The sequence below is a fragment of the Capronia coronata genome (genome assembly GCF_000585585.1).
Source record: "Capronia coronata CBS 617.96 chromosome Unknown acBCG-supercont1.1, whole genome shotgun sequence".
NCBI lineage: Eukaryota > Fungi > Ascomycota > Eurotiomycetes > Chaetothyriales > Herpotrichiellaceae > Capronia > Capronia coronata.
The window spans coordinates 4,462,560-4,486,819 of NW_006912893.1; the positions used below are offsets into that span (position 1 = coordinate 4,462,560).

General features: G+C 52.6%; 11 protein-coding genes across 11 annotated transcripts; 5 read left to right on the forward strand and 6 right to left on the reverse strand.

The window, feature by feature from the left end:
• Positions 1-314: 314 nt before the first annotated feature.
• On the reverse strand, positions 315-2,117 carry A1O1_01593 (uncharacterized protein; the record flags this gene model as incomplete). Its single annotated transcript, XM_007722506.1, has 5 exons — positions 315-556; positions 627-845; positions 901-1,509; positions 1,562-1,919; positions 1,968-2,117. The coding sequence occupies 5 exons, from the start codon at positions 2,115-2,117 to the stop codon at positions 315-317; spliced, it is 1,578 nt and encodes a 525-aa protein (XP_007720696.1).
• A 1,803-nt stretch (positions 2,118-3,920) lies between these two features.
• A1O1_01594 (uncharacterized protein) lies at positions 3,921-6,533 on the forward strand (the record flags this gene model as incomplete). Its single annotated transcript, XM_007722507.1, has 5 exons — positions 3,921-4,373; positions 4,460-5,272; positions 5,323-5,349; positions 5,410-5,478; positions 5,529-6,533. 5 exons carry the CDS (start codon positions 3,921-3,923, stop codon positions 6,531-6,533), a joined length of 2,367 nt encoding a protein of 788 aa, XP_007720697.1.
• Positions 6,534-7,595: 1,062 nt separating this feature from the next.
• On the reverse strand, positions 7,596-10,157 carry A1O1_01595 (uncharacterized protein; the record flags this gene model as incomplete). Its single annotated transcript, XM_007722508.1, has 2 exons — positions 7,596-9,602; positions 9,654-10,157. 2 exons carry the CDS (start codon positions 10,155-10,157, stop codon positions 7,596-7,598), a joined length of 2,511 nt encoding a protein of 836 aa, XP_007720698.1.
• Positions 10,158-10,828: 671 nt separating this feature from the next.
• On the reverse strand, positions 10,829-11,848 carry A1O1_01596 (uncharacterized protein; the record flags this gene model as incomplete). Its single annotated transcript, XM_007722509.1, has 4 exons — positions 10,829-11,014; positions 11,067-11,117; positions 11,164-11,604; positions 11,654-11,848. The coding sequence occupies 4 exons, from the start codon at positions 11,846-11,848 to the stop codon at positions 10,829-10,831; spliced, it is 873 nt and encodes a 290-aa protein (XP_007720699.1).
• Positions 11,849-12,572: 724 nt separating this feature from the next.
• A1O1_01597 (eukaryotic translation initiation factor 3 subunit B) lies at positions 12,573-14,962 on the forward strand (the record flags this gene model as incomplete). Its single annotated transcript, XM_007722510.1, has 4 exons — positions 12,573-12,695; positions 12,745-12,890; positions 12,940-14,479; positions 14,540-14,962. The coding sequence occupies 4 exons, from the start codon at positions 12,573-12,575 to the stop codon at positions 14,960-14,962; spliced, it is 2,232 nt and encodes a 743-aa protein (XP_007720700.1).
• Positions 14,963-15,459: 497 nt separating this feature from the next.
• Positions 15,460-16,830, reverse strand: A1O1_01598 (uncharacterized protein; the record flags this gene model as incomplete). Its single annotated transcript, XM_007722511.1, has 2 exons — positions 15,460-16,689; positions 16,744-16,830. The coding sequence occupies 2 exons, from the start codon at positions 16,828-16,830 to the stop codon at positions 15,460-15,462; spliced, it is 1,317 nt and encodes a 438-aa protein (XP_007720701.1).
• An 887-nt stretch (positions 16,831-17,717) lies between these two features.
• On the forward strand, positions 17,718-19,214 carry A1O1_01599 (uncharacterized protein; the record flags this gene model as incomplete). The annotated part of the gene is made up of 1 exon (XM_007722512.1): positions 17,718-19,214. The coding sequence occupies one exon, from the start codon at positions 17,718-17,720 to the stop codon at positions 19,212-19,214; it is 1,497 nt and encodes a 498-aa protein (XP_007720702.1).
• Positions 19,215-19,853: 639 nt separating this feature from the next.
• Positions 19,854-20,461, reverse strand: A1O1_01600 (60S ribosomal protein L11; the record flags this gene model as incomplete). The annotated part of the gene is made up of 2 exons (XM_007722513.1): positions 19,854-20,230; positions 20,311-20,461. The coding sequence occupies 2 exons, from the start codon at positions 20,459-20,461 to the stop codon at positions 19,854-19,856; spliced, it is 528 nt and encodes a 175-aa protein (XP_007720703.1).
• Positions 20,462-20,919: 458 nt separating this feature from the next.
• On the forward strand, positions 20,920-21,797 carry A1O1_01601 (small nuclear ribonucleoprotein B and B'; the record flags this gene model as incomplete). Its single annotated transcript, XM_007722514.1, has 4 exons — positions 20,920-20,943; positions 21,005-21,013; positions 21,070-21,141; positions 21,219-21,797. The coding sequence occupies 4 exons, from the start codon at positions 20,920-20,922 to the stop codon at positions 21,795-21,797; spliced, it is 684 nt and encodes a 227-aa protein (XP_007720704.1).
• A 1,008-nt stretch (positions 21,798-22,805) lies between these two features.
• A1O1_01602 (uncharacterized protein) lies at positions 22,806-23,517 on the forward strand (the record flags this gene model as incomplete). Its single annotated transcript, XM_007722515.1, has 2 exons — positions 22,806-22,988; positions 23,041-23,517. 2 exons carry the CDS (start codon positions 22,806-22,808, stop codon positions 23,515-23,517), a joined length of 660 nt encoding a protein of 219 aa, XP_007720705.1.
• Positions 23,518-23,673: 156 nt separating this feature from the next.
• A1O1_01603 (uncharacterized protein) lies at positions 23,674-24,218 on the reverse strand (the record flags this gene model as incomplete). Its single annotated transcript, XM_007722516.1, has 2 exons — positions 23,674-23,836; positions 23,884-24,218. The coding sequence occupies 2 exons, from the start codon at positions 24,216-24,218 to the stop codon at positions 23,674-23,676; spliced, it is 498 nt and encodes a 165-aa protein (XP_007720706.1).
• Between the last annotated feature and the right edge of the window lie 42 nt (positions 24,219-24,260).

Genomic DNA, 24,260 nt, shown 5'->3' on the forward strand with positions numbered 1-24,260 from the left:
CCGGCGCCAAATAACAAGGAAAACGGCTGTCAGGACCAGGCCACATATCAGATGAGAATCTAGAATGATTCTGAACGATCCTCGACTTTCACTTTTCCACGTACAGCAAAGAACCACCCGCTTTTCTCGTCTTCGTTGACGTGGATATCTACTCATTACAAGATCGAGACCGGCGTTGCCGTCGCATCAAAACATCGCTGATGGTCTGCTCTATGGTTTATATCCATTGGCAGAAATTCATTCTTCATAGTCATAACTAAGCACCCTCCGCCCCTCCTCACACAAGGCAGGAGGAGCAGAAGGGGTGACAACCTTTACAACGTGTAAAGGAAGTCAGGTCTCTTGTCACCCAGCTTTTCGATCTCCGCTTCTGTCTTACCCTCAACCCAGTTATTCCGTTCGCCATTCCTACGCTTTGCATTCTCGCGCCGGAGCAGGACGTGTTGAAGAACACTACCTCCAAGAAGAAATATCGCTTCATAGGCTAAGACGACGGCGTGCCCTGGCTTGTATCTTGGCTTGTCTTCGGCTCGATAAATATTTGATGACACAATACCTTTGGGATGAATCAGCAAGGTCGGTTGGAGACTGGGGACAAACATGTAATGCGCAGGATCAAAACTGACCGTTGAGATTGCCCCATCCAATCACAAATCCCAATGAGATGCCTCGTTTGTACACACCCTCGACGTTGTTTGCTGTCCAGGAGATCGTGTTCGGGATGCAAGGATATATCCCCATAGCGCCGAGGAAAGTGCCAGCATATTGGACATGTGGTGAGCCGGAGCCGAGGAGCATGGCGAAACCGACGATTCCGAAGAGGGACATGACCATGTTACAGTATCCTTTGCGACATCAGTAAGAATGACCATGTAGAGCCCGTGAACGTCTCAAACTCACCGCGCATCCGCGTCCTGTCCGCAACGAAGCCTATGAAGATGGTGACCACCGCAGCTACAGCGTAGGGTGGGACACTGAGAAGCTGCGCGTGGATGCTCTTGTAGCCCATCTGCTGCACAATTGTTGGTAGGAAGAGGCTGAACGCGTAGAGGGCACCGTCAACACCCATGTATATCATCATTCCTGTGTACGTCTTCCAGTCTTTCAAACTGGCCCAGAGATAATCCAGCTTGAACTCCTCATGCTCAGCGCTGGATTGCTGGTCGAGTTTGAGACGACGAATCACGCGACGGCGGTCGTCTTCGGAAAGAAACTTGGCTTCATCAGGAAAGTCATGCACCTGGCAGATGGTTAGCTGAAGATCCATCTTTTCAGTAGAGCATGAACGTGCCATCCAGAAGGAAAGAGTAGCTACGACAACCGTGGCCAATCCTTCAAGGATAAAAATCCAAGCCCATCCGGGTTTGCCACCAACTCCGTCCATGTTGACGATGGCGGCCGCCAGGAGACCACCGAAAGATCCGGCAAGGGCAGCTGCGCTGAAAAATATGGCCGCTCGGACACCGAATTCGGATCTTCTATACCAACAGCTCAAATAATAGTTCACTCCTATAGAAGTATTAGTCTGGGCGAGGATAGAACGTCGGGTACAGGTCTTTACCCGGGAAGAGCCCAGCCTCGGTGAGACCTAGGAACCATCGAGCAGCCATGAGACCGGAAAAGTTGTGGACCAGACCCATGCAGGTCATACAGATTCCCCAAAGAATCATAATGACAGGCAGGAAGACGGACGGTCTGAATCGCTTGAGAAGAACCTGTGTCAAGGGCTCGAAGACGGAATAAGAGATGAAGAAAATGGTCAGGGTGGCGTTGTATTGATTGTTGCTCATGTTCAAATCCTCTTGAAGGCCATCGATTTTAGCATTGCCAATGTTTGTTCGGTCCAGAAAGGACATGAGGTACAGCAGGGAAAGCCAGGGAATGAGTCTGAGATCGAGCTTCCATAGGAGTGCCCGATCCTGCTCAAGTTAGCATGGGAGACTTGTCACAAAAGTAACATGACATACGATGCGCTTCCTCTCCTCTTCACTCAGACCCTCATCTGGGTCGGGAAGGTTGACAGCGTCAACGGGGACACCATGTTCTAAGTGTTTCTCTGTCTCTGACGGTGAGTGTCCGTTATCCGAATCCGTGGTCTTCAATTCATTTTTCTCCATAATGACAAGACGGCGGGGAAGTAAAAGGGATACGGAGAAGGAAGGTCAAGGGGGGAGGGCACGGCATAAATACTGCGAATTGCCTCGGTGGTGCGCTAACATGAGGAGTTGGCGACGCATAGTAGGCGAAGGTGCTGATGGTAGCCGGCTGTTGGACTTGCAAGGACTTGACATGGGTGTCCGGCTCCATAGGCATCTCGAGGATGGAGGGAGATGCCAGGGTGACTGGACGAACGGCCCATCGACATCAACATCGACGTCAGGCCATCAGGCTGGAGTCCGGGGCAGGCATGGAGTGGTCCTGCTTGTTCATCTGACCTATCTCTCCAAGCACTGAATCGAGGAGCAAAGAGTGGAGTGGTGGGGTATCTTGTATGTAGAGAACGGCTCTGGTGTAACGGTGTAACATGCCAGTGCGGTTGCCACCAACTTGGAGAGAATTGGCAACCAAGCATGCGATGTCCAGGCGATGCTAAGACTGCTTCACCACCGCCACGACAGCCTCCTTAGCCTTAGCCCTTGGATCGCCCGGGCTTAGGCGGTTTTGCTCGGCCATCTGCCGTATGGACAATCAGCCTGTCGGATGGCCTACGGAGGCGCCGATGATGATCGTGGATGGCCAAAAAATTGAGCAAGTCGTACAAGGTTGTCCAGCGAATGATCAACATGACATTGTTCCCTTTGATCCGTACCTAGGTTGCCCTCTTCTGGTGAGTGGTTGCTTGGGCATCGCTGGCTCGCGCTCCGGGCAATCTATGCGGTGACGAGCATCTGCTCGCGAGTCAATCACCCGATGCCATACGTGAGGTGTTGAATTTGTTGTCCGTTCATTTTATAATTACCAGTCAAATCCCTAGTTTGTTTGTTTTGTCTCGGTGCGTACCGATTCTGCTCGCCCTGCTTTGTTCTGTTCACCTCCCCAGTCAGCATCGTATAGTCCAGCAGCGTTGATGACCGGTAGAGAGACATGATGCTATTGCTGCGGGACAAACCTGGCGAACTGCATACTGTCGTCGTTGTTCTCCTGACGGTCCATCAGCCTTCTATGGGCCGAGCCTCAAGCGCGCACTGTCCGCATTGTGGCTCATGTGGTCTTCAACGTGACAACACCGAGAACAGGCCACTGCGCAATATTGTTTGATGACTTGATTGCGCACCTTCAATGTGATTCCACGCAGATCTGGGGGTCTACACTGAAGCAGTGAGCTGCACAGTTTGCAAGCGATTGGAAGACTTTGGGAAAGACCAGCGCCGGACTGTCTGAATGTCTCCTTGCAGAAGTCCTGTCAGCTGTTGTCATGCTGAGCCAGCTATACAAGTTGTCAACTCACGGTAATAGTCTGAGATATTAAGGGTACGTGGCATACTGGAATGACTGACTGGGATGGAAAAGGCGTGAGACTGTCTGATGGATCATGGAACATACACTGGAAGAAATGCCCATGAGTGACTAAGTACATGGAGAGACTGGAGGAGGACGATGATGATCGACCATTTAGGAGACTGACGGTACCTTGTCGACGATGGTCGAAGAACTTGAAGACATGGGCAATACTTGAACACCGCAGCCTGTGTCAGTCAGATTGTGAGGCGCGGTGAGTAAAGGGCGCAGCTGCGTTCTGTCTTTCTCTTTCCTCACCCATCCGCGACATCTTCCACACGCCTCATCTCACACTGACTGCTCATTGCATATCAACCTGCATTGCCTCTTCATTCGCAAGCTCCTCCTTGTCTCGCGTCTCTCTGCTGCCTCATTCGTTCATATGTGCATCATCCGCACTCTCTGTTCAGAACCCAGCTCTCATGGCCGCGATCAAGCCCTCTGAGCGTCTGCTCAACTATCCTCCCATGGAGAGACAGGACTTGAATCAATCCCAGCTGGGCAGTTTCAAATTCACGCCGGTTGACAATATTCAATCCATTGATTCTATTGCCACAAACTACCTGAAGCAACAACTTGCTGAGAGCCTGCGTCGAGCTGAAGCATCCAGACATGTCACCGCTAACTCAGTCACCGGAGATTTTGCAAATTCGATCATGACTGCAGCTCCACAAGTTGGTTCGACAGATACAGATTTCTTCAACAAGCACATCAAGCCTGACCTGGCTGAGTCGCGTCTGCGGTTAGGCCCTGCGGCTCTTCGTTCTGCTGTTGAAGGCGCTGCCAAAAGTCCAACCAAGCAAGGTCAATCCGTGATAGACGGGCAAGAGGTCACCCCTGCGCAGACACTCCAATATGCAAACCAGTTTTGGCACGTAAGTATCTTCACTGGCGCACCCCCATTACATTGGCCATAGTCCTACTGTTGCTGATCCTTTAACAATGCTGACAGTTGATGCAGTTTCAGGATCCCTCTCACTCAGCAGTTGAGATCCCAAACATGGACCCAACGGCTGCGGCCTTCGTACCAACTACAACTCTCAACGAATCCTTGGGCCTCGCTTTGGTCAATGAGCAGCAGGCACACAATGTGACAAGATCAGCCTTGAGAAAGGAAGTCGAGCGATCCATACAATTGGAAGACCAAATCAAAAAGCACCAGCAGCAAATATCGCGTCTCACCGTCACTGTGAACAACTTGGGCGCCATAATCAAGCATAACTTGAACAAGGACAATGATGAAGCTCCTTCCAGAGACAAGGCGGCTTGTTCTGCCAAGGACATGGAAGAAGCTGCTTTGCATGACTTCTACCGCAGCAACCCCCATCTTGCAAAAGGCGTGGAATCGACTGGCCTGCCCGCGGAATCTAGACTCCGGGAGAATGTCGAAGATCTGGCATGTCCCGCGAACAAACCCGCCACTGCCTCGGCGAACAGTATGAAAGTCGACGAAACTCAGCTTTACAATTTTGAATTGTTGACCAGTTCTCACGACGACGGCTCCCCAATCTCTGCGTTGCGTCAAACTCTGCGAAAGCAATTCTCTATCGCTGAAGACCTTAGAGGTAGCCAGACAACGCCGACCACACCGGCAAAGTCAATTGCAGACGGCAACAAGCTCATCAACATCACTCCTGAGACCGAGTCTGGTGAAAGTTTGGAAGAGGTCAAGGAGGACAAAGATGTGCAAACCGGTTCGTGCCATGGGTGCAATCACACTGGTGATACCGGCAATCTCTCTGTTGTTGCTGCACCTTCAAAGCCTCTTCTTCCGGTGAAAACTCCTACCTCGAAAGGTGAAGAGAAAGTCACTAACTGAAGTAGACCGCCGAAACCCCTATTCTACAATTGGTACCTTTCACTTTCTTTCTCCCCTTGTTCACTTCCTGTGGTTCACTAACATTCATCTAGCCAACCTCCTTCGTCAATAAATACGGGCGTAGATTTCCAGCAAAAGAGCAGGAGGTTCTGAAAGATCAGGTTTGCCTCAGTGTCATGTCTTTGTGGGATTGACTAACTAGGCGCATCAGTCGAACAGTTCCGGCAAGAAGATGGCTTTCCAGAAGATTGACGACCTTCATTTCTCAAACGAGGCAGAATCAGATTCAGACATCGGTGCAGGTGCGGGCGCGGCTGCGGTCAACGGCAATCACAACAACGACAACTTGCGCCAAATACTATCATGTGAAGGCAACAGCAATCAACCCCATACCCCATCCCACACCAAGGTGGCAACTTTCGATTGTGCTCAAAACAGCCGCAACTACCAAAGTGTCCCTGTGCAACTTCCTGGCAACTTTGACGGACACCCAAAATGGCTGCTAAATAAAGAGAATCCAATCTTCGACAGTGAGGAGGAAATATGGGAAGCTGTCAAAGAGTCGGGCCTGCCTTGGTATAGAAACAGTCCTTTCCCCGCCCACCCTGTCCGCTATCTGCCCGAGGATGCGGTGAGTGACCGCAACGCATACCGTACGGTCATGATTGACAATATCCCTGTTGGCACGACCATGAAAGATGTCCTCGCCAAGATCCACAGTGGCGCCTTGGAATCCATTCAGCTCCTCCCGCCCATTGGTCGGGTCACTTCCACCATGACTGCTCGAGTGGTATTTTGTTACGAGGCGGCGGCTGATGAAATGAAAGAAGACCATCAGAAAGAGCCACTTAGCATCAAAGGAGTTCAAGTTCGAGTGTGGAAACCAATTGATCCCACATACCCACTCAGCGGTGACATTGATGATGCTATCTGGGGCGAAGAGGAGGCCAGCCGGATCCTGTTGATCGGCAATGTCAATGATTATCTGTTTGGCCTGCTTCCTGGAAAGCTGACTCGCTTTGATCTCCATCGTCAAGTGGTGGAGTACAGTTGGACTTGGGATGGTTACGTGTCGATTGAATTCGCGGATATCAAAAGTGCCTTCAAAGCTGCGAGCGAATTGAAGAAAGATGCCGATCTCTACGGCGCAGACCTCCGCTACGACCGCGATTACACTTCAACCAAGGAAGCGACTATTGAGCCGAGCGAGGAATAGGACGACCAGGGGACGCTTGTTGTGCGAAAGGTCAAGGGTGCCTAGGTTAGCGTTGGCGTGCGATGAATCCTGAGCAACGAATACGTCCCGACTGGAGCTGGACCATGGAGATGGAGGTAGTCATACGTAACTCAGATAGCAGAATGTACCGCTTCAGATGAGGCCCCATTGAGACTTGCAGAAGGTGGTTACTTGTAGCATAGTGGAAACAAGGTGGTGTGTCAGCCTTGTCACCAAAGCGTTGTAAAGGGGTTGGTTTGACTGTTTGAAAAGAGCCAATCATCGGACTTCAAGACCGCAGACCACATAGTTACTAATCCCTGATCACGTGCGAGGCTGCGCACGTCGTGCAACGGGGTGTCTCGACCTCCAAGTTGGACTGATGAGGGTGGCACGATCAACCGACCAGATATTTATGGTTCCTCTTAATTCTCCTAGGAGGCTCTCCCCGGTGCTAGCCGGAAAAGTTGGTATCTGCCGTTGAGCTGTCCATCTCATCTTGTCATCTTCTAAACAATGTCTACCAGGCAATATACGAAGCGACCGTGTCTAGGGATTGTATACATGAGATGTCATCGACGCAAACAAAAGGTATGTCTTTCCCTTGTCTCGATTTCAGGCCAGAGTAACACTGCCCGGGTGATAAAAAATAGCATGCAACATCTGCACATCGAGGAATGTTCCTGAGGCCTGCACTTCTACAAATTTGGTACATGTGACGACCACGAAAGTGGTCACCTAGGTACAGCCCAAGGTGCCTACCCAAGGCATCCTACCAGATTGAGGAGTTCAATCCTCCGACATGGCCAGTGCCACTAGAACGACTATCTGGGGTTTGTGTCATCCGCATAGTTGAGGCTCGCTAGCATGTCGTAAAAGGATCCAGAAAACCAATGTGTCGGCAGATATGCTCACATCTGGTTCAATTTTCGGGCGTTTCGGCTGTCAAACTGGGTATTTGTATTTGCAGGTAAGCCTTCATACCTCATGCCACACCAACGACGTTCAAAGCGGAGCTGCCCATATGATGCAAGACAGGATTAAACTGATGCTCATGTCGCTTTATCCGAAATGGAAGAGGGTTTCGCCCTTCTTGACCTTTTTGGTCTTCTTCTTGGTCACTGCATCATCACCGCCATTGGCATCACCACTAACGGCGCCAACAGACCCGGAGCTTCCAGTAGTAGACGCTGCGACGGCAGCTGCCTGAGCAGGGGTCGGTGTCAAACCCCCGTTGGCCCATGCATTTGCCGGAGTGGTTGTTCCCGAGCCAGACGGGGAGTTACGGCTTGAGTTGAGCCAGCGGACGGAGCCGCGTGTATTGAAACCCGGCATCATGGTATTGGGCTTCGGCGCGGCCGGCAGTGATGGGAACATATCCTCAGTCTGCCTTGGCGGCGGGTTGTTGCGCGTGGATTGACGGAGAGTGGATGCTGTTGTCGGCGTAGGACGGGACACAGGTGCGCTGCTCGGTGTCGTTCTAGAAACTTGCGGCGCAGAGGTATTGCCCCAGGCCAGCTGTGTTCCTGCCCCTGGAGCCGTTCTGCGAGCACCACTATTGGCAGAGGACAAAGCAGGAAACGGGTCTCGACTTGAACCATTAGTCAAGGCATTGCCCCAGGAGCCTTGCCTTGAGACTGCCGAACGAGACGACTGGGCCGTACTCTTCTTCAGAGTCAGGACGCGTCTGCCACTACCCGAGGCCGCACCACTGCTCGAAAGGCCCGGCAATGACCCGCTTGGACCTGGCAGGCTCGGGTAATCTTCATTGATGCTGCGCCAATCATTCCAGGCACGGAGTAGGGATTGGCGTTTCTCGTCGTCTTCGTACAGGTCGGCGAGTTCCCGGATGACTTTGCCCAGCTCGGTGCTGGGGCAGTCGAAAAGAGAAAAGAATGCGTCAATCAACTCAGTGGCCGAGCTTGTGCCGCTGCGGTAGGCGGAGACAAGTGTGCGGAATTGTGAAAGCTTAGTCTTGTCACCCCTCAAGAGTGTCGAGGCCCGCTCGACGACACCTTGGTGCCGCAACGCGCGAGCTTGCTCCTGGGGTGTCATGTTCGCCGCCGGAGGGTTATCGGACCCCAGGGTGAGGTTTTCGACAGCGGGCAACGCTGATGGCTGCGTCAGAGGGGCTGGTTGAGCGCGATTCGCATGTGGCGAACGCGTAGGCTGTGTGAGCTGGCCTCCAAAACTCCTGTTGGATACAGACTGCGAGCTCTGGATGGCGAGCTGTCTCTGATACGCCAGCTCGGCGCGGCTCATGGGCTGAGCACTGGACATGGGCAGCGGTTCAGCATTTGGATCCCGTCCCCTCCCACTGCCGTGAGATTCGCGTTCTCGACCGCCCCTCCGCTGTGGTTGATACGGCGTGCGTATCTCGAAGCCAGATAGATTGACCAGTCGCGCATCTCTACGCGCATCCTTCGACAGCCCGTTGGGATGTTCGGAAAGTTGATGTGCCTTGAGATCTATTTCGGACTCAAAGACATTGGTCTTGTTTGCCTGACACTCGGCATCCAAACATACGAAGTGCTCGGCTGCGAAATGCTTCTCCAATTCTTGGTAATTGAGATAGTACTGAGGGTTTCTGCCCCCATTGCGCCTGTCACAAATGTGGCATCGTTCGTGCTTCTCGCGGCAGTGAGTGTAGAGTTCGTCGTCTCCGTAGAATCTCTGTTTGCAGAAGCCACATTCAGGATGTCCCTTAAAGCCAGACTGGGTGGCGGCTCCTGGCATGTCATCCCCGTATTTTTCATGTTTTCGGAGCTCACCAGGCGTGAACAATTCATGTTCATGAGTAAAAACCTTCTTGTTCCTTGTGCATAAATCACACATCATTTTCCCGTGCTTGGTCTTGACATGGCGATGCAGATCCGGCCATCCACGGCATGCAACGTCGCAGTCCTTGTCGGGACAGTTATATCTGAGGAGCAGGATGGTGTCTTCAAAGATGACATCCTTTTCATATTTGATGCCCAAGTTCTCGTCGATTTTGACGAAGTCGCTGTCCTTGAATTCTTCGAACCGCTTGTCGGCACTGTCGGTAAAAATCACAAAGGGTGCTTCTGTCTGAGCAGTGTCAGTACATTATGGACGCAGGGCGGGGAGGACATAGCTCACCCTGCAGTGAGCACAAGCCCGTGTTTTGTACAGCGCTCGCAGCCTCAACGCGCAGATGTGGCACGTCTGGTGATTGCAAGGTGCAACCGAGACATGCTCAATCGGGCTGGCACAAATGAAGCACACCTCTGCATCCTCGGTCTCAGCATCTGTATTATTTTCCCGTGACTGTGGTTCATCCGATTCGCCTGTAGATTTCGAGGCAGCTTCGGTCAGGCGAGCACCGAAGCCGCCCCCATGCGGTCGTCCCGAGCTGTCATCTGTTGCAGCTTGATCAAGCTGGGGTATCTGAGAAGACAAAGTATTTCGTCCTTGTCCATGGCCGCGAGCTCTCCCCCGGCCTCCTCTATGACCCCGCCCTGCTCTTGCGACAGCACCCCGACCGCGATTGTCTGGTGAAGCCTGCGATCCACTGTGATCTCCTAGGTTGAGTCGGTCACCCCGCCCCGCCGGTGCAGCTCGCTGTGGCACAGCAGCCCGTGCGGGAGATGCTGCTTCTGGCATGAATGTCAGCAAGGCAAGGCTGCCGGATGGGTTATCGGGCGGTGGCGTTTATTGTTTAGAGGATGGGTTGAATTGCAGTATGGCCTCACGAAGGAAGAAAAGTCGCAGGCCAGTGTGGGGTATTGCTGGTAGTCTATCACTTGGTGATTGTCAGTAATTTATTCCCCAGGACTGATAAAAGATTGGCCGTACGACTCTACAAGTACCACAATACTCTAGAGGACAAGCCGACTTCTGAGCCGCGGCTGAAAGAGTATCTCATTTCAAGAAACAGTCAATCATTCCCAGTAACATTGCTCTGAATGATCTAGAAAAGTGGCGAGGATGGCCATCGACCCGCTTTAGTCAGCAAGGCTGATGCTCCTGATCGACCAGTAGCCAGGAAGCAGAACCCGTGCGATCTGATCCCCCAGATCTGTTATGCGGATTACTGCCCAGAAGACGATTTATTTAGTCAGCGCCATGTAAAACGGCTTCCATGTGCTACGCCTGTACGCGCAGCGATGCCGGTAGATTGTGCTACTAGTAATTCCTGCTCTGTGGGAAAACGCCAATCTCGCCGCGATCGCCCATGCCGCCGTAATAACAGGTATTGTCCTGCCTTCATCATTATCATCGTAGAGAAGCTGCCATGCGCATCGCTATCATCCCAGAAGGATGCGCAGAATACCTCAGTCCTCAGGGTTGTACATTTGTTGCGAGATCAATTTGGTCATGGTGAACATGTGCACCTTGTCTTGTCGAAAGATTTCTCGCATTCTCGAATCACAAACGATGTATCGTTTGTCACTCGGGTCCTGCAGGTCGTTTTCTTTGATATAAGCCCACATTCTCTTTGTGGTCTCGGGGCGTGAGAGCTGGAGGGTCAGGTCAGTACCTCTGCCATGTGGAGCAGACGAGCATAGTTACCTGTGTTTCGCCGAAGAAATTGGACAATGCCGGAGATAGGTTGAGTGGTTTCTGCTGCTTGTCAGCCAATGTCTAGAGCCAAAGCTGCGCGGCGTACATGGAATCCCGTCTCGCGCTTCGGTTTCTGGGCTTTACGCCCCTCCTCGTCGAGGTCAGAATCATCAGACCCTGTCCCAGGTTCCTTCTTCGGTCTCTTCTTCTTTTTCTTCACAGGTGCAGCCTTTCTGCTGGTGCCTCCTCGTGTAGGCCGAGCCAGTTTGTCTTCCTCCGCCTGAAGACGAGCAGCAAATGCCGCGTCGGCGTCAAGACTTGCTTTACGCTTCTTCTTTGCGGGCGGTCTGTCTATGACGTCCGAGGCAGCGTCGCTAGTGCCCCTTTTCGTAGGTGAAGTCGACGGGGAGTCCGCGGGCGGCTTGTGAACACCGTTTGCTGTGGGCATGGGGTCGGCCTGCTCAACCGAGGGCACCACTGGAGACTCGCCATTCTTCCGGGCGTTGATGATGTCGAACCTCTCATCGATCAAGACTTTTATAGCAGCCTAATACTTGGTCAATGCGAGGGCCTCCCGACCACTCTGGAAGACCGACCTTATGCGGAGTAATATCGTAATCAACCCGATCTTGTATTCCCTGTCGGATGCTCTTTCTCGTGATAGTGGTCAAATCAGCTTCATTGAGGATAGAATCTATAACAGCGATGTACTGCGCGCGGACGCTTTGGGGAACTTGTAAAGGATCAGCAAATATCACCCAAGCAGACAACTCATGACACTTACGAGACATTGTGCTCGGTCGTAGGAAAGACAAGACCTAATCTGTGGGAACCAATCCCTCCCGAGCAACACCCGCAGTAGCGACGCAGAGAACGAATCAACCTAAGCGGCAAGTCATCAGACATCTGCTCGCTTCACCCAGCATCAGTGATCGACCTGCCGGGTTGGCGTGTGCGGCGGAGACTCGCTTCCTGAATTGGGCCCCAAAAGATTTATAGTGTCCAGATCATGAGTCGTAGCAATATAGGTGAGACCAAGTGAACAAATGACAGACGAGGACGCCGTTAAGTGATGTGCAGTGGCAACCCGCGAAAAAGAGGGTGGCTTGGGAAGAGTAGAAGTGACTACTATTTGACGCCGCCTGCGGAACATGTGCCCACGTACTGGCACGGGTCTGGCAATAGTCTGGGAAGCTGGGGGAGATCGACTGACTGGACGGGATCTGGAAAGTCTGCCGGCGCCATCCAGTGACGAGAAAGAAATCAGCTGACTAAGCAAGGCTATGATGGTTACGGGGGAGCATACAGAGCAGGTATGCAGGCAAGTCAACGTGACCTGTGCATCATTTTGTCTAACAAACACGTGACTGCAGAAATCTTGGCCCTTGCAGTGTCCACAACCTGCGCTTCCCGCCGAATATTTGCTGAAGCCAGCAGCAGGCCGACAACAACGCTCGCCATTTACCATACCGATCTTTCCATAGCTGCCACCGCCGTGGTGTCACTATCGCAAAAATGGCTCCCAGCTTCGACAAGCTCTCCGAGCACGACTTCGAAGACGATGTCGAGGATATTGACTTCAGCGACCTGAAGGAACGATTCGATGTGCGAATGGAAGAGGGTCTCGATACCTTTGTTGTATGTTTTTCGCCAGAGGCTATACTTTCCATCATACTAAGGTGCATAGGTCGTCGATGGGTTGCCGATCGTCTCTGAAGAGCAGAAACCGAAACTCATCAAGTTCTTGCTGAAGAGGCTAAACTCGGTGGGGAGGATAAAGGATGGCGAAGAGTCTATCTTCATGCCTATGAACGAACAGGGAATGTCCGAAGGGTGAGTAACATTTGGGCCTCGTGCTCGCCTCTGTCTGATGCGGGTATAGGTTCGCATTCGTTGAGTACTCGACTCCGGAGCAGGCAGTCGCCGCCACCAAGCAACTCCACGGAACAGCCCTTGACAAGAAACATACCATCGCCGTCAATAAACTCACAGACATCGAAAAATACGGAAGAGAAGGACGGATAGACGAAGAGTTTGTTCCACCCGAGATCGAACCTTTCCAGGAGAGGGAACATCTTCGTTCCTGGCTCTTCGACCCGGCTGCTCGGGACCAGTTCGTGATGTTCCGGGGTGATAATGTCGGCGTATATTGGAACAGCAAGAAAGAACCGCCCGAGCCTATCGTCGATCGCAAGCACTGGACACAACTATTCGTCTCATGGTCTCCACAAGGGACATATTTGGCCTCTATCCATCAGCAGGGTGTCCAACTCTGGGGTGGACCATCATTCACACGCGTTCGACAGTTTCCTCATCCGTTTGTCAGCTTGATGGAGTTTTCTCCTGGCGAAAAGTATCTCACAACTTGGTCGAATCAACCCATCACTGTGGAAGAGGGACGAGGACCTCTGACCATTGATGAAGAAGGCAAGCACATCGTTATCTGGGACATCACCACGGGCAAGCCCCTCAGATCCTTCGTTGCCTACGACCTTACACCTCCACCCGGTGCCGATCCCAGTGTGGTCCCTCCCAAGGCCAAAGTCCAATGGCCTGCCTTCAAATGGTCTGCCGACGAGAAATACGTGGCTAGGATGAAACCGCACGAGAGTATCTCCATCTACGAACTCCCCCGGATGAACCTGCTGGACAAGACGTCCGTGAAGATCGAAGGGGTCATGGATTTTGAATGGGCTCCAGCAATCACCCAAAGAGATGGCGTCAAGACCTACGAGTCGTTGCTCTGTTTCTGGACACCTGAAATCGGCTCGAACCCAGCCAAGGTAGCATTGATGTCCGTTCCCAGCAAGGAAATAGTCCGCACACGAAATCTTTTCAACGTCACCGATGCAAAACTTCATTGGCAATCCGAGGCCAAATTTATCTGCGTCAAGGTGGATCGACACTCTAAGTCTAAGAAGTCCCTGGCCACCAACCTCGAAATCTTCCGCATAAAAGAGAAGGGGGTGCCGGTGGAAGTCGTGGACAGTCTCAAGGAAACTGTTATCAATTTTGCCTGGGAACCGAAGGGCGATCGCTTTGTGTTGATTACTGCAGGCGAAGCCGTTGCTGGCTCCAATACTTTGCCGAAAACAGCCGTCATATTCTTTGCCCCTGAAAAGGTCAAAGGCGCAGGAACTGGTGCGTTCAAACAAGTCCGCACGTTTGACAAGAAGAACAGCAATGGCATCTATTGGTCGCCGAAGGGACGCTTCGTGGCCATAGCCACCGTCAGCGTCCAGCAGCACTCCGACATTGACTTCTATGATCTCGACTATGAGGGCGACAAGCCCGAAAGTGACGCTCATCTGGCCGCTAACCTGATGCTTATGAACACCGAGGACCATTACGGCATGACGGACGTCGAGTGGGATCCCACAGGCAGATACGTTGTCACGAGTGCCAGTGTCTGGACTCACCAGGTAAGGCCCCAATAAATAGGACCGCTTAGCCCAAAGTGCACACTGACCGTGACCTCATAGATGGAAAACGGTTATCGGCTGTGGACCTTCTACGGGCAACTCCTTTACGATGCGCCCACGGAGAAATTCAAGCAGCTGCTTTGGCGCCCTCGACCACCGACCTTATTGTCCAAGGAGGAACAGCGCGCCATCCGGCGAAACCTGCGCGACTACTCCAAGGAGTTCGACGAGTTGGACAAAGAATTGGAGGAGGGAGCGAACCAGGCCGTCATCGACACCCGACGGAGACTGTACCAGGAATGGTACAGTTGGGTCGCCCAGGAGAAGGAGCTGCTCAGACAGGAGAGAGAGGCTCTGGGACTCCCAGACCCAGAAGCTCAATTGCAGCTCTCACGCACGCGGAGTGCCGAGGCAGATGGCGAAAAGATTGTCGAAGAAGTTGTGGAAGAGGTTATCGAGGAAACAGAAGAAATTGTGCAGTGATCGTGGAGCGATGTCGCACGGAGGATGAGTCGATTGCTTCAATTTTACCAGTCGCCGGAGCTGCATTGGAGGAGCCAACGAATGGCTCATGCAGACAGCGGCAATGCATGTATGTGTACATGGGTCCATGATCGCACACCATGGTGGGCATGCATTTCATTGCATGGGCAAAGCTAGATAGCACGGCATGGTGGAGGAAAACGTATGCAAAATTCAAAACTGCACTGATCATGCCCAAGGAACCACTTGTTCGGGACTTGAAACTTCGCCCTTAACCTGATGCTCGATTCTTAAGGATGCGGTTTATTTAATCATCCGTCGTCCATACTTTCGACAAGTAGCGGTAACTCCACAATATGCGCAGCCTTAAGTCCCAAGTCGCTCACCAGCCCAACCAGTCACCGTCAGCGACTGTTGCCAGCACACTGGCAGGATCCCAAACAGGTCTACTCAGCAACATCCTGGCTGTTGATTCTGCCCGTAAAAAGAACAGAAAATCACGGCTCATGTTGATCTCCCATACCCTCCTCGACGTCTCTCAGCTGATCAAGGTTGATTCTGCATTCCTCCATTTTCTTTGACCAATAGAAGAGATCCTGACTAGCTGCGGCATGTTTCTTGCTGCTGAGTGGTGCTTCAATTGCATCGTACTTCTCCCACGCCTGACTATGTTTTCGCTTGGCCTCATCGAATTGATCGGAAAGCAGCTTCTTGACATTAGCAAGTGCCAACCAAGGGGAAATCTTGGGACGTATGGTTGGCTCCTCCAGCATGGCATCTTTCATCAGCTGGGTTATCTGTGCAGTAAAGTCTGGTTTTTCGGCCGTGGAATCTTCGTGCGTCACATGCTTTGTTCTCTTCGCCGTGAGTCTCTGGCACACTGCACAGTTTCCCACATGTTCAGGGTCATGCCTATGAAGCACGTTCTGAGCAGACGATGACACATGGACCCGCGTTGATTTCTGTTGCGGATTGACAGTGATATCAGGTAGAATGTAGGCAGAGGTCATGTTCTGGTCTAGGGCCAAGTAGCGACGGCGGCGGGAGGTGTTGGAGGCGGCTGTAGGATCATCGATCACGCTGTTCTCGGTATCATTGACGGCAGGTCGTTTGTAGGAACGAGACTTGCTGTTGGCAAGCACATGGGCCTTACTGACCGGTCGTTTCTCAAGAGTCGGCGAGGTTGCTTGGTTGATGGCGATTGGGGACAGAACTCGCGCGTCGTCAGAGTTGGTGGTCTTGCTGGCCTGTTTTGTTTCCGCAGCGATATCCTTGGTCGATGTCCGTCTCGCGGGAGATCTTTTAGGTGGATCCATCGAACGGCTAAGGTCGAAGAGCTCTTCCTCCACGCGTACCGATGCTCTGTTCTTCTTTGCCGGTGTTGATTGTTTCTTCGAGGAGGCTCGGAGCAACCTAAGCTCGAGCAATGCCTCATCGCGTTCCCTAGTAAGAGAGTTGATGGTTTGCACGGCTTCATTGAGATCGCGCTGTAGAGTGCGTAAGGACGCGACGATTTGCTTCTCGTCGGCAGGAATGGTGTAGTGGACCTGGACGTTGGGAAGCGAACCGTGGTCTCCAACTATCTGGGAGGTGTTTGGTATGTTGGCCGGAAGCACGAAAGATTGGCTGGCATTTTGAGATTTTGAGGACACAACTTTGCTAAAGCGAGTCGGTCTCTTTTGCATGCGATCGAGGGGAGGGGTTGTTGAGCCTGGAGTGTACATGACCTAACAAGCCATAGTCAGCTCAGCCTCGTCAAATGCTTTAGGGATGTGTCGCACCTGATAGTCGCCTACGAAAGCATCGGCGGAGTGGATGCTGCTGTAATTGGTACCGATGGTACCATGGTCGAACCTTGAAGGAGCCATGGAGGGTTGCGAATGTCGAGTCTACTGTGCGATATTGAACAATCGATGGGGATGATGAGAAGTAAAGTACTAGTCTCGGGAACATGATGGGCACGAAAACATGATCCAAATAAACACCTGAATGTGGTTAGAGGCATCTTGTAAAAGCGGCATCTTACAGACCGTTCGTCGAAAGCTCCCCCGCCGCTTCAAGGCGCAGCCTGCAGTTGCAACCTGCCAGACCCCGTTATTACCGCCTGTCAGCCCTTCGTTCTGTCGGCAACTTTTGCGAACTAAGGATTCGGTAGAATGCCCAAGGTTACGGGAACAAGCAGAAGGCTACGTTAGACAGCACATGCATTGCCCTGGCCGTCCTTCAACAGTCGTCCAGTTGCAATTCACTCGGCATAAGCACGGGGATCACGCGAACAGCGATACCAAACTCAGGAGATGCGTTATGAGTATGCTATCCCTGCTACTACTAGTAATTGTCTCAGCACTAAAATGACTAAATACTACTTAGTACCTCCTAGTAGTAGGCAATGCTAGACGCGGCTGTGCGGCGACCATCTGCTTACCACTTTTATTAGAGGTCAGCTCCAACTTTTGGAGGCTACCTTGTTTCAAGCTGGGCAGTTCAACGACTGCATAATTGTACTTGCACAGTCCTTACCACATCTCACACCTCCCCTTCGTCGTCAAGTCTTACCTACATCTTGTATTTGCCCTACAGTTGGTTTTCTGCATATTCTGTTTATGTGACGGGTGTGAATCGATGCACCTCCCACCAGAGCCTACTTGGCCTCTCGGAAAACCGGCTATACACCGCTTTGATCAGATGTCCCGGTAGTCTAGCCATTCCCTGCGGGTCCTGAGTTGAACAAAAGTTCCGTGTTATCATAATCGGCATGGCGGTCGTCTCAGACTTTCAGAGATATAGGGCTAAGAGCAGATTGTCACACCGGTTGGTTTCCCGGCAGCAGCCGCTCAAAGGCAGGCGAGACAACGGCGGCACTGGAGGGGTCAGTGGCACTGCTGTGGCGGTTGCAGTGAGTATTTTACAAGTCGTCCATGAACAGGTTTCTAAGGTCATGCAGTGCGTTGCTGTCATCGTCGTTCTCGTCACCTTGTCCATCCTCTTCTACTCATTTCTACGACGCTGGAGAATCCAGGGAAAGAGTCCTCGCTACATCCCTACACAGTTTCTGAAGAAGAAGTGGCGCACTTGGAGTCCGGGCGGGAAGTACTCTGCAATTCGGAACCGAGATCTGTCGTCCGCGAATACGGCATACAATGGTAACGACATCGGAGCCGCCGCACCCGCAGCAGGAGTGGACCGCAATACCAGCGTTAGAAGCGTTATAACTCTACCTGCTTATTCCCGAACTCCAAAAGATACGGAGCAGGTCTTGGGCCGAGAAGGTGAACGGGAGGGAATGGATACAGTGGTCGAGTTCCCCGAAACCCAGGACGAAGAGGAAACACGGCGCGAAGACCTGATGGAGTCTCTGTACCAAATCCGTGTAGCTCGGCGCCGCGAAGTGGCTGAGCGAGAAGAGCGCCGGCGCGAGAGAAGGGAAGCACGCGAACGAGGAGATAGCGCACGACTAGAAGAATTGAGGCGACAATCACGGTTACGGGCCAACCAGAGTTCCACTTCTGTCAACGGTGGAGCGACCGTTTCTGCTGCGACACTGCTTGCCGAACACCAATCCCGCGGGCGAGAAAGAAAAGTGACGAGTGTCGCATATGGTTTGCTGGGCGAGGTTCGACATGATGGGACTCGGCTCCGCGCGAACAGCAATGAATCGGAGCGAGGTGGCTTGCTGAGCGGCGCCGCACCCATGGGCGAGGTAGAGGGACGCCCTCGACAACTCTCCGACGCGACCTTGACATCCACAATCTCCCGACCCCGTACTCGCGATCAATCCATCAGCGGAAATAGTCTATCGACCTTTGGTTCGGACGCGGAGCATCAAGCGCGCCCGGGTTCACCCCGCGCCCGCAGCTCCCACAGCGATGGTCCCCATAGCGGGACTACAAACTCATCTCCCACGGCGAACAGGTTCACGCCGGATGAAAGCACTGAGTCAGATGATATCGGTGATTCGCGGATTCTGCAGAGCGATATGGAGGGAGTGAACCGCCCTCCGGACTACGAGGTTCATGAATGGGGCGACGCTCCTGCGTATGAGCTTGCTGTGGCCCGACGAGCAGCAAGCAACGCGGCTGCCCGTGCTGCTGCTACGTCAAGTAGTGCTCCAGGGAACCCTGTGTCACAATTACCTCAACTCATCCTCCCGAGCATCAGTGTTTCCGGCGCATCGGAACCGAACACCCCAGTTACGCAGGAAACTGAAGACGATACCATATCGGAAGATCAACACCACCAGGCCAGCCAATGACGATTTTGGCTACGCAACAGTCTTGCCTCGAGCGTGATTATCAAGCATGGAACGACGGCATCTGCGGATCATCGAGCATCTGGGACGTGATCTAGGTATGACATCCGCTAACGCATGCTTCGGGAGATATGACATCAAAAATTTCCTTGCGAGTTGGGTTTATGAATTATGCCAATTGGGATATACGATTTGGGTAGCATGGCGTTGGGAAGGGTCTGCATTTGGGCTGGTGTCACGAGATCTTTTGGCGACACATGTGCAAGCAATTGATGAAACTGTCAATCTATAGTGCAGGCACATATGGACAAGTACAAAACCGATCGAGATGTAGAGTGGCGTCAAAGACCCGCCGGGGTTTTCATCAGAATTTGTTGCATTCCAGCCCTCTGGAACATGTCCATGTCTTGCCGTAAGATACAAGCAGCATGGGCAAGCCTTCAGTAGGACTTGTGATCTCCTCAAGCCACAGACAGCGGTGCAGCATGAATGTGGTCTACAGAGCGTAACGAGATCAACGAGATCATTTCCCTCAACAGACGTGACGCCGCCGCCGCCGATGAGCTTCCTGCTCAATGCTGGCCACCAGGACGTAAGAATGCCTGTTTTTGTCCATCATAAAGCAATTATGTGGCTGGCTGTCTATCGCACAATGCCCTCGAATCGAGTCTTGAACCATTTGACAGTGTCGTCCTTGGTGACCTTGTGGCTGCGGCCGACCTTGTTCTTGCAGCGCCTCCGTCTGGCCACTCTTGCACCCGGTCGAGACATGCAGCAGTAGAAATCCATGCCATAGATACCGATCGCAGGGTCGTACTTGATACCCAAATCGATATGTTCGGAAATGCCAAAGCCGAAGTTGCCGGTCTCGCTGAAGTTCTTGCGGCGAAGTTCGTATTCCTTGACCTTGAGGCCACGCTCGAGAATTTCTTCGGCCTTGGGGCCTCGAACGGTGACGTGGACAGCAATCTTTTCGTTACGACGGATACCGAACGAGCGCACGGTGTATCGTGCTTTGCCTGCACACGAGAGTCAGATTGGGCCCAATGGGGTCTCTCAGCGGCCTACCACGCGCAGGCCGTGAAAGGATCATACGTACTGTAGACGGGGGTTTGACCAGACAATTGTTCCAACACCTTCGCAGCACGAGTGAGACGATCACCAGACTCGCCAACTGAGATGTTCAGGACGAGCTTGTCGATGCGCAGCTCTCGCATAGGGTTCGAGCTCTTGTCGTTGCCTTCCGCCATCTTGAATATTGGTCTCAGATGGAGGGTTTAACGAGTGCGACAGAGTTGACTTTCTTTGAGTGCTTTGGTGATGCTCCCACTCGCACGATTGACGATGGAGGTCAGAAATTCTGAAGTGCGCACACTGCACGGAAAGACCTTGGCGCGCCAAGATTTGGTATGCACTAATCCTATTTGGGTTGCCTCTGTGGACGCAGCTGGCAGCCTTTTTGAGCCTCGCGATCGACTGCGCTCCGACCTGAGCAACCTCACTTCAAGTATTCTCCGAGTTCAAAGAATATTGCCAGTTCGGGCCTGCATCTGCGTCCCTACAAAGAGCGTTGCAGCCATCGTCTGGCGGACGTGGTCGAGCTGCGGCTCAGTACTGCGCGTGAAACCACTTTTTGAGCAACTCAACCTAACGTTTATTTCATCGCATCCCGAGTAGTAAGCCGCACTCGTGCGCAAATTCGCAAAAGATGGCGAACAAGCAAGGGAAGATGGTATGTTGCTCCCTCGCTGTCCTCTCTTTTGGTGGGAACCATCAACACTAACTCGTGATAGCAAAATCTGGTATGCCATACATCTGACCGCGCAGCCTCGACCACGAATACTAACTTACTGCTTAGATCAACTACCGTATGCGCGTGACGATGAACGACGGCCGACAGATGACTGGACAGATGCTTGCATTCGACAAAGTAAGTTCAAACTCATGTTGACCCTATGCTTCAGCATATTGGAAGATGCGATTTCTAACATCAAATCTTCAACACAGCACATGAACCTCGTTCTCGCAGACACCGAAGAGTTCCGCAAGGTCAAACGCAAGCAAACTAAGCCATCCGCCCCTGCAGCCTCTGGATCGGCTGCGGCGGTGGAGACCGAGGAAAAACGCACCTTGGGTCTTGTTATTCTCAGAGGAACAAACATTGTCAGTTGTAGTGTCGAAGGCCCTCCACCGTCTGACCCTTCTGCGCGCCTCGGTACATCGGCACCTGGAGGAGCTCCAAGTGCGTTGCAAGCAGGGACCGGAATAGCCAGACCTGCTGGTCGAGGGCTACCGGTAGGCTTAGGGGGCCCAGCAGCTGGCGTGGGAATGGGTGGTCCACCACCACCTGCGGGTCTTGGATTTCCTCAAGGTGGTTTTCCAGGAGGAGCACCGCCTCCAGGGTTTGGCGGTCGAGGAATTCCGCCCCCGGGTGGTATTCCACCGCCGGGTTTCGGAGGACCGCCTCCAGGTTTCGGCGCACCACCTGGCGGACCTCCAGCGGGATTCCAGCCACCTCCTGGCTTTCAAGGCCCACCGCCGGGCCAGGGCAGGGGCTTCCCTCCTCCAGGATTTGGAGGCCGTTAGATGTGGTACCGTTGTTGCAATAGGGCAACAGACATCACCAACGTCTACGCTGACGGCAAACCTTTACCATGCACGCGCTACTTTCGAGTGTCGCGAAAGAGCATGTCGTTCGCGCCCAAAGAGCATATTTCCGACTCTTCAGCGGACAAACTTCTCGAAGACTGTTGATACCCCCAAGGGAAGTGGCAGAGTGCCTTCCATCGGCAACGTTGCAGCAGACAACGTAAGCTGTACTTCTACGACGTGGCAGTTTGCTACGTTCGGAACCCCAGATTTGGGCCAAGCACGGCAAGGAAACCCCGCAAGCAGCATGCGGATCGGTTGCCGGCATGGCCAGGAAATGGCCTGGGCCAGTTCGCGAAACTTATGAAAGCTTGGAAAAGATACTGAAAAGGGCTTATGAAAGGCCTGGCCTTGAATGACAGGCGTCATAGAGCAGGTCTACTGCTGAATCCACCCGGAAAACTAGCCATAACATGTTCTCCTGATGCATTGCCATAAGTGTAACCTCTCCTGAATTGGGTGGGAGTCATAGCCTGTCTAGCTCTGATGCTCATACTGGTCCGACTCAGTACGTAGCTGCTGAAACAATAAAGAATGGATGGCGAGGAGAAGCCCAAAGGCAACGGACCATGATAGGACCAGTGCCAGGGCTGTACGTTGCGCGCCATGAAGGAGGAACGTAGACATCATCAAATAGCCCAGCCTTGCCACGGACTGGCAAGGGGTTCCCCTCCGTGAAAGACACCAAGTACGAACAAAAAGTTGCATGGAAACTCCACCGAGCCTGGAGATAACTAGTAGTGGTGCCGGGATGAGAGGAACGGGAGCTTGTTATAGCAGCGGGAAAGTTCCGCCGTCATACTTGGCAAGTTTGATCGGTTTGCGGCGAAACTTTCTTGTGTTACTAGGACATACATTGCCGACGCAGATGTCGATATCTTTTCCTAGCAAAAACTGCGAAGAGGCAACGTGCGTACCCCTCAGACTCGAAAATACACCAGAGATATGCCTCCGCCCACTAAGCGCCGACGAACAGAACCCACCGTCGTTGAAGAGATCACTTTCGATCCCGCCGCTCGTCAGGAATATCTTACCGGATTCCACAAGCGGAAACTGCAAAGGGCAAAGCAGGCACAGGAAATCGCCGAGAAGAAAGCGAGGGCGGAAAGGATAGTAGAGCGGAAAAAGGTAGGGTGAAGGATCTCATTTCTTAAAACATCCTGCTGACTCTAGTCGCCAGCTGCGGGAACAACGAAAGGCAGAATTAGAGCGACATGTTCAGGAGGTCAATGCCCTGCTCAGACCGGTGTCCCCCACCAGCGACTCGAACGGCTCTTCTACAGATTCCAATGACGAATGGACTGGGCTTTCCGATCCAGATCCAGAGCCTATCGACCATGAAGCAGAATATATCGACGAAGACAAGTATACAACTGTGACAGTCGAGAGTATGGATGTAAGCCGTGAGGGCATTCTCATGTCACAGAATGGTCCGGGCAGTGGAGAAGACGAGAAACAAGCAGGGCCCCCACCAGAAGACTCGGTACCCGCGAAGAAGAAACGGACATGGACAAAGGAGAAGCCTGATGGTAGTGCCGACAAAAGTAGAAAGAAGCGGAGGAGTTTCCGGTATGAGAGCAAAGCCGAGCGGAAAGCGTCACGTAATAAAGAGAGATCCAAGAATCAGAGGCAAGCTCGAGAACGGCGGGCTGGCTGAGAAATGCCCTCGTCCACCAAATCATTTAACGCTCGCACTGTATTGAATGCCCATGGTATCGTAGGCGTGTCATGGTCTATGCATCGTGCCTTCAATCACTTGCCAGACGTGGTCGTCAGTTCTCACGCAACCAGAATACAGTTGATCCCCTCGCAATCAGATATTGCCCATGCTCTGTTCCAATTCCTGCAGTTCCTTTTGCAGGTCTGCGTGCTTCTTGGCCATTTCTTCGTACTTGGCTTCCCATTCGTCTCGAGCCTGCTCAAGGGCTTGCACTTTGCGTTCAAAGTGGCCAGCCTTGACGTCGGTCTGCCGAAGCCTAGATGATAATATTAGCACAAATCACCCATGTAGATGCGGTCGTACTTTTCGTTGGTCTCTCTCAAAGTCTTGTCGGCGGCCTCGGCTTCTTCTTCGAGCAATTGAAGTCTTCGGGTGAGAGCCTCATTCTGTTGACCGTGCTGCGATGCTTCACCAGCAGCTGTCTTGGCTTCTTTGAGGCCGACTTCCAGCTTTTCGACTTCGGCCTCAAGGAGTTGGTTGCGGTGTGTCAAAGAAGTGATTTCCTGCTCCTTCTGAAGGTTTTCTTGCTCCAACTGCTTGACTTTGGATTTGAGTTCTTCGGCCTTCGCAGCATTCTCATCCGCTTCGATGCGGAGAGAGTTCATCTTCTGTTGGAAGTTAGCGAATGCGGACGCCATGACGGATGCTGTGGTCGAGCGTTGGTGGATGGATGGAGGGGA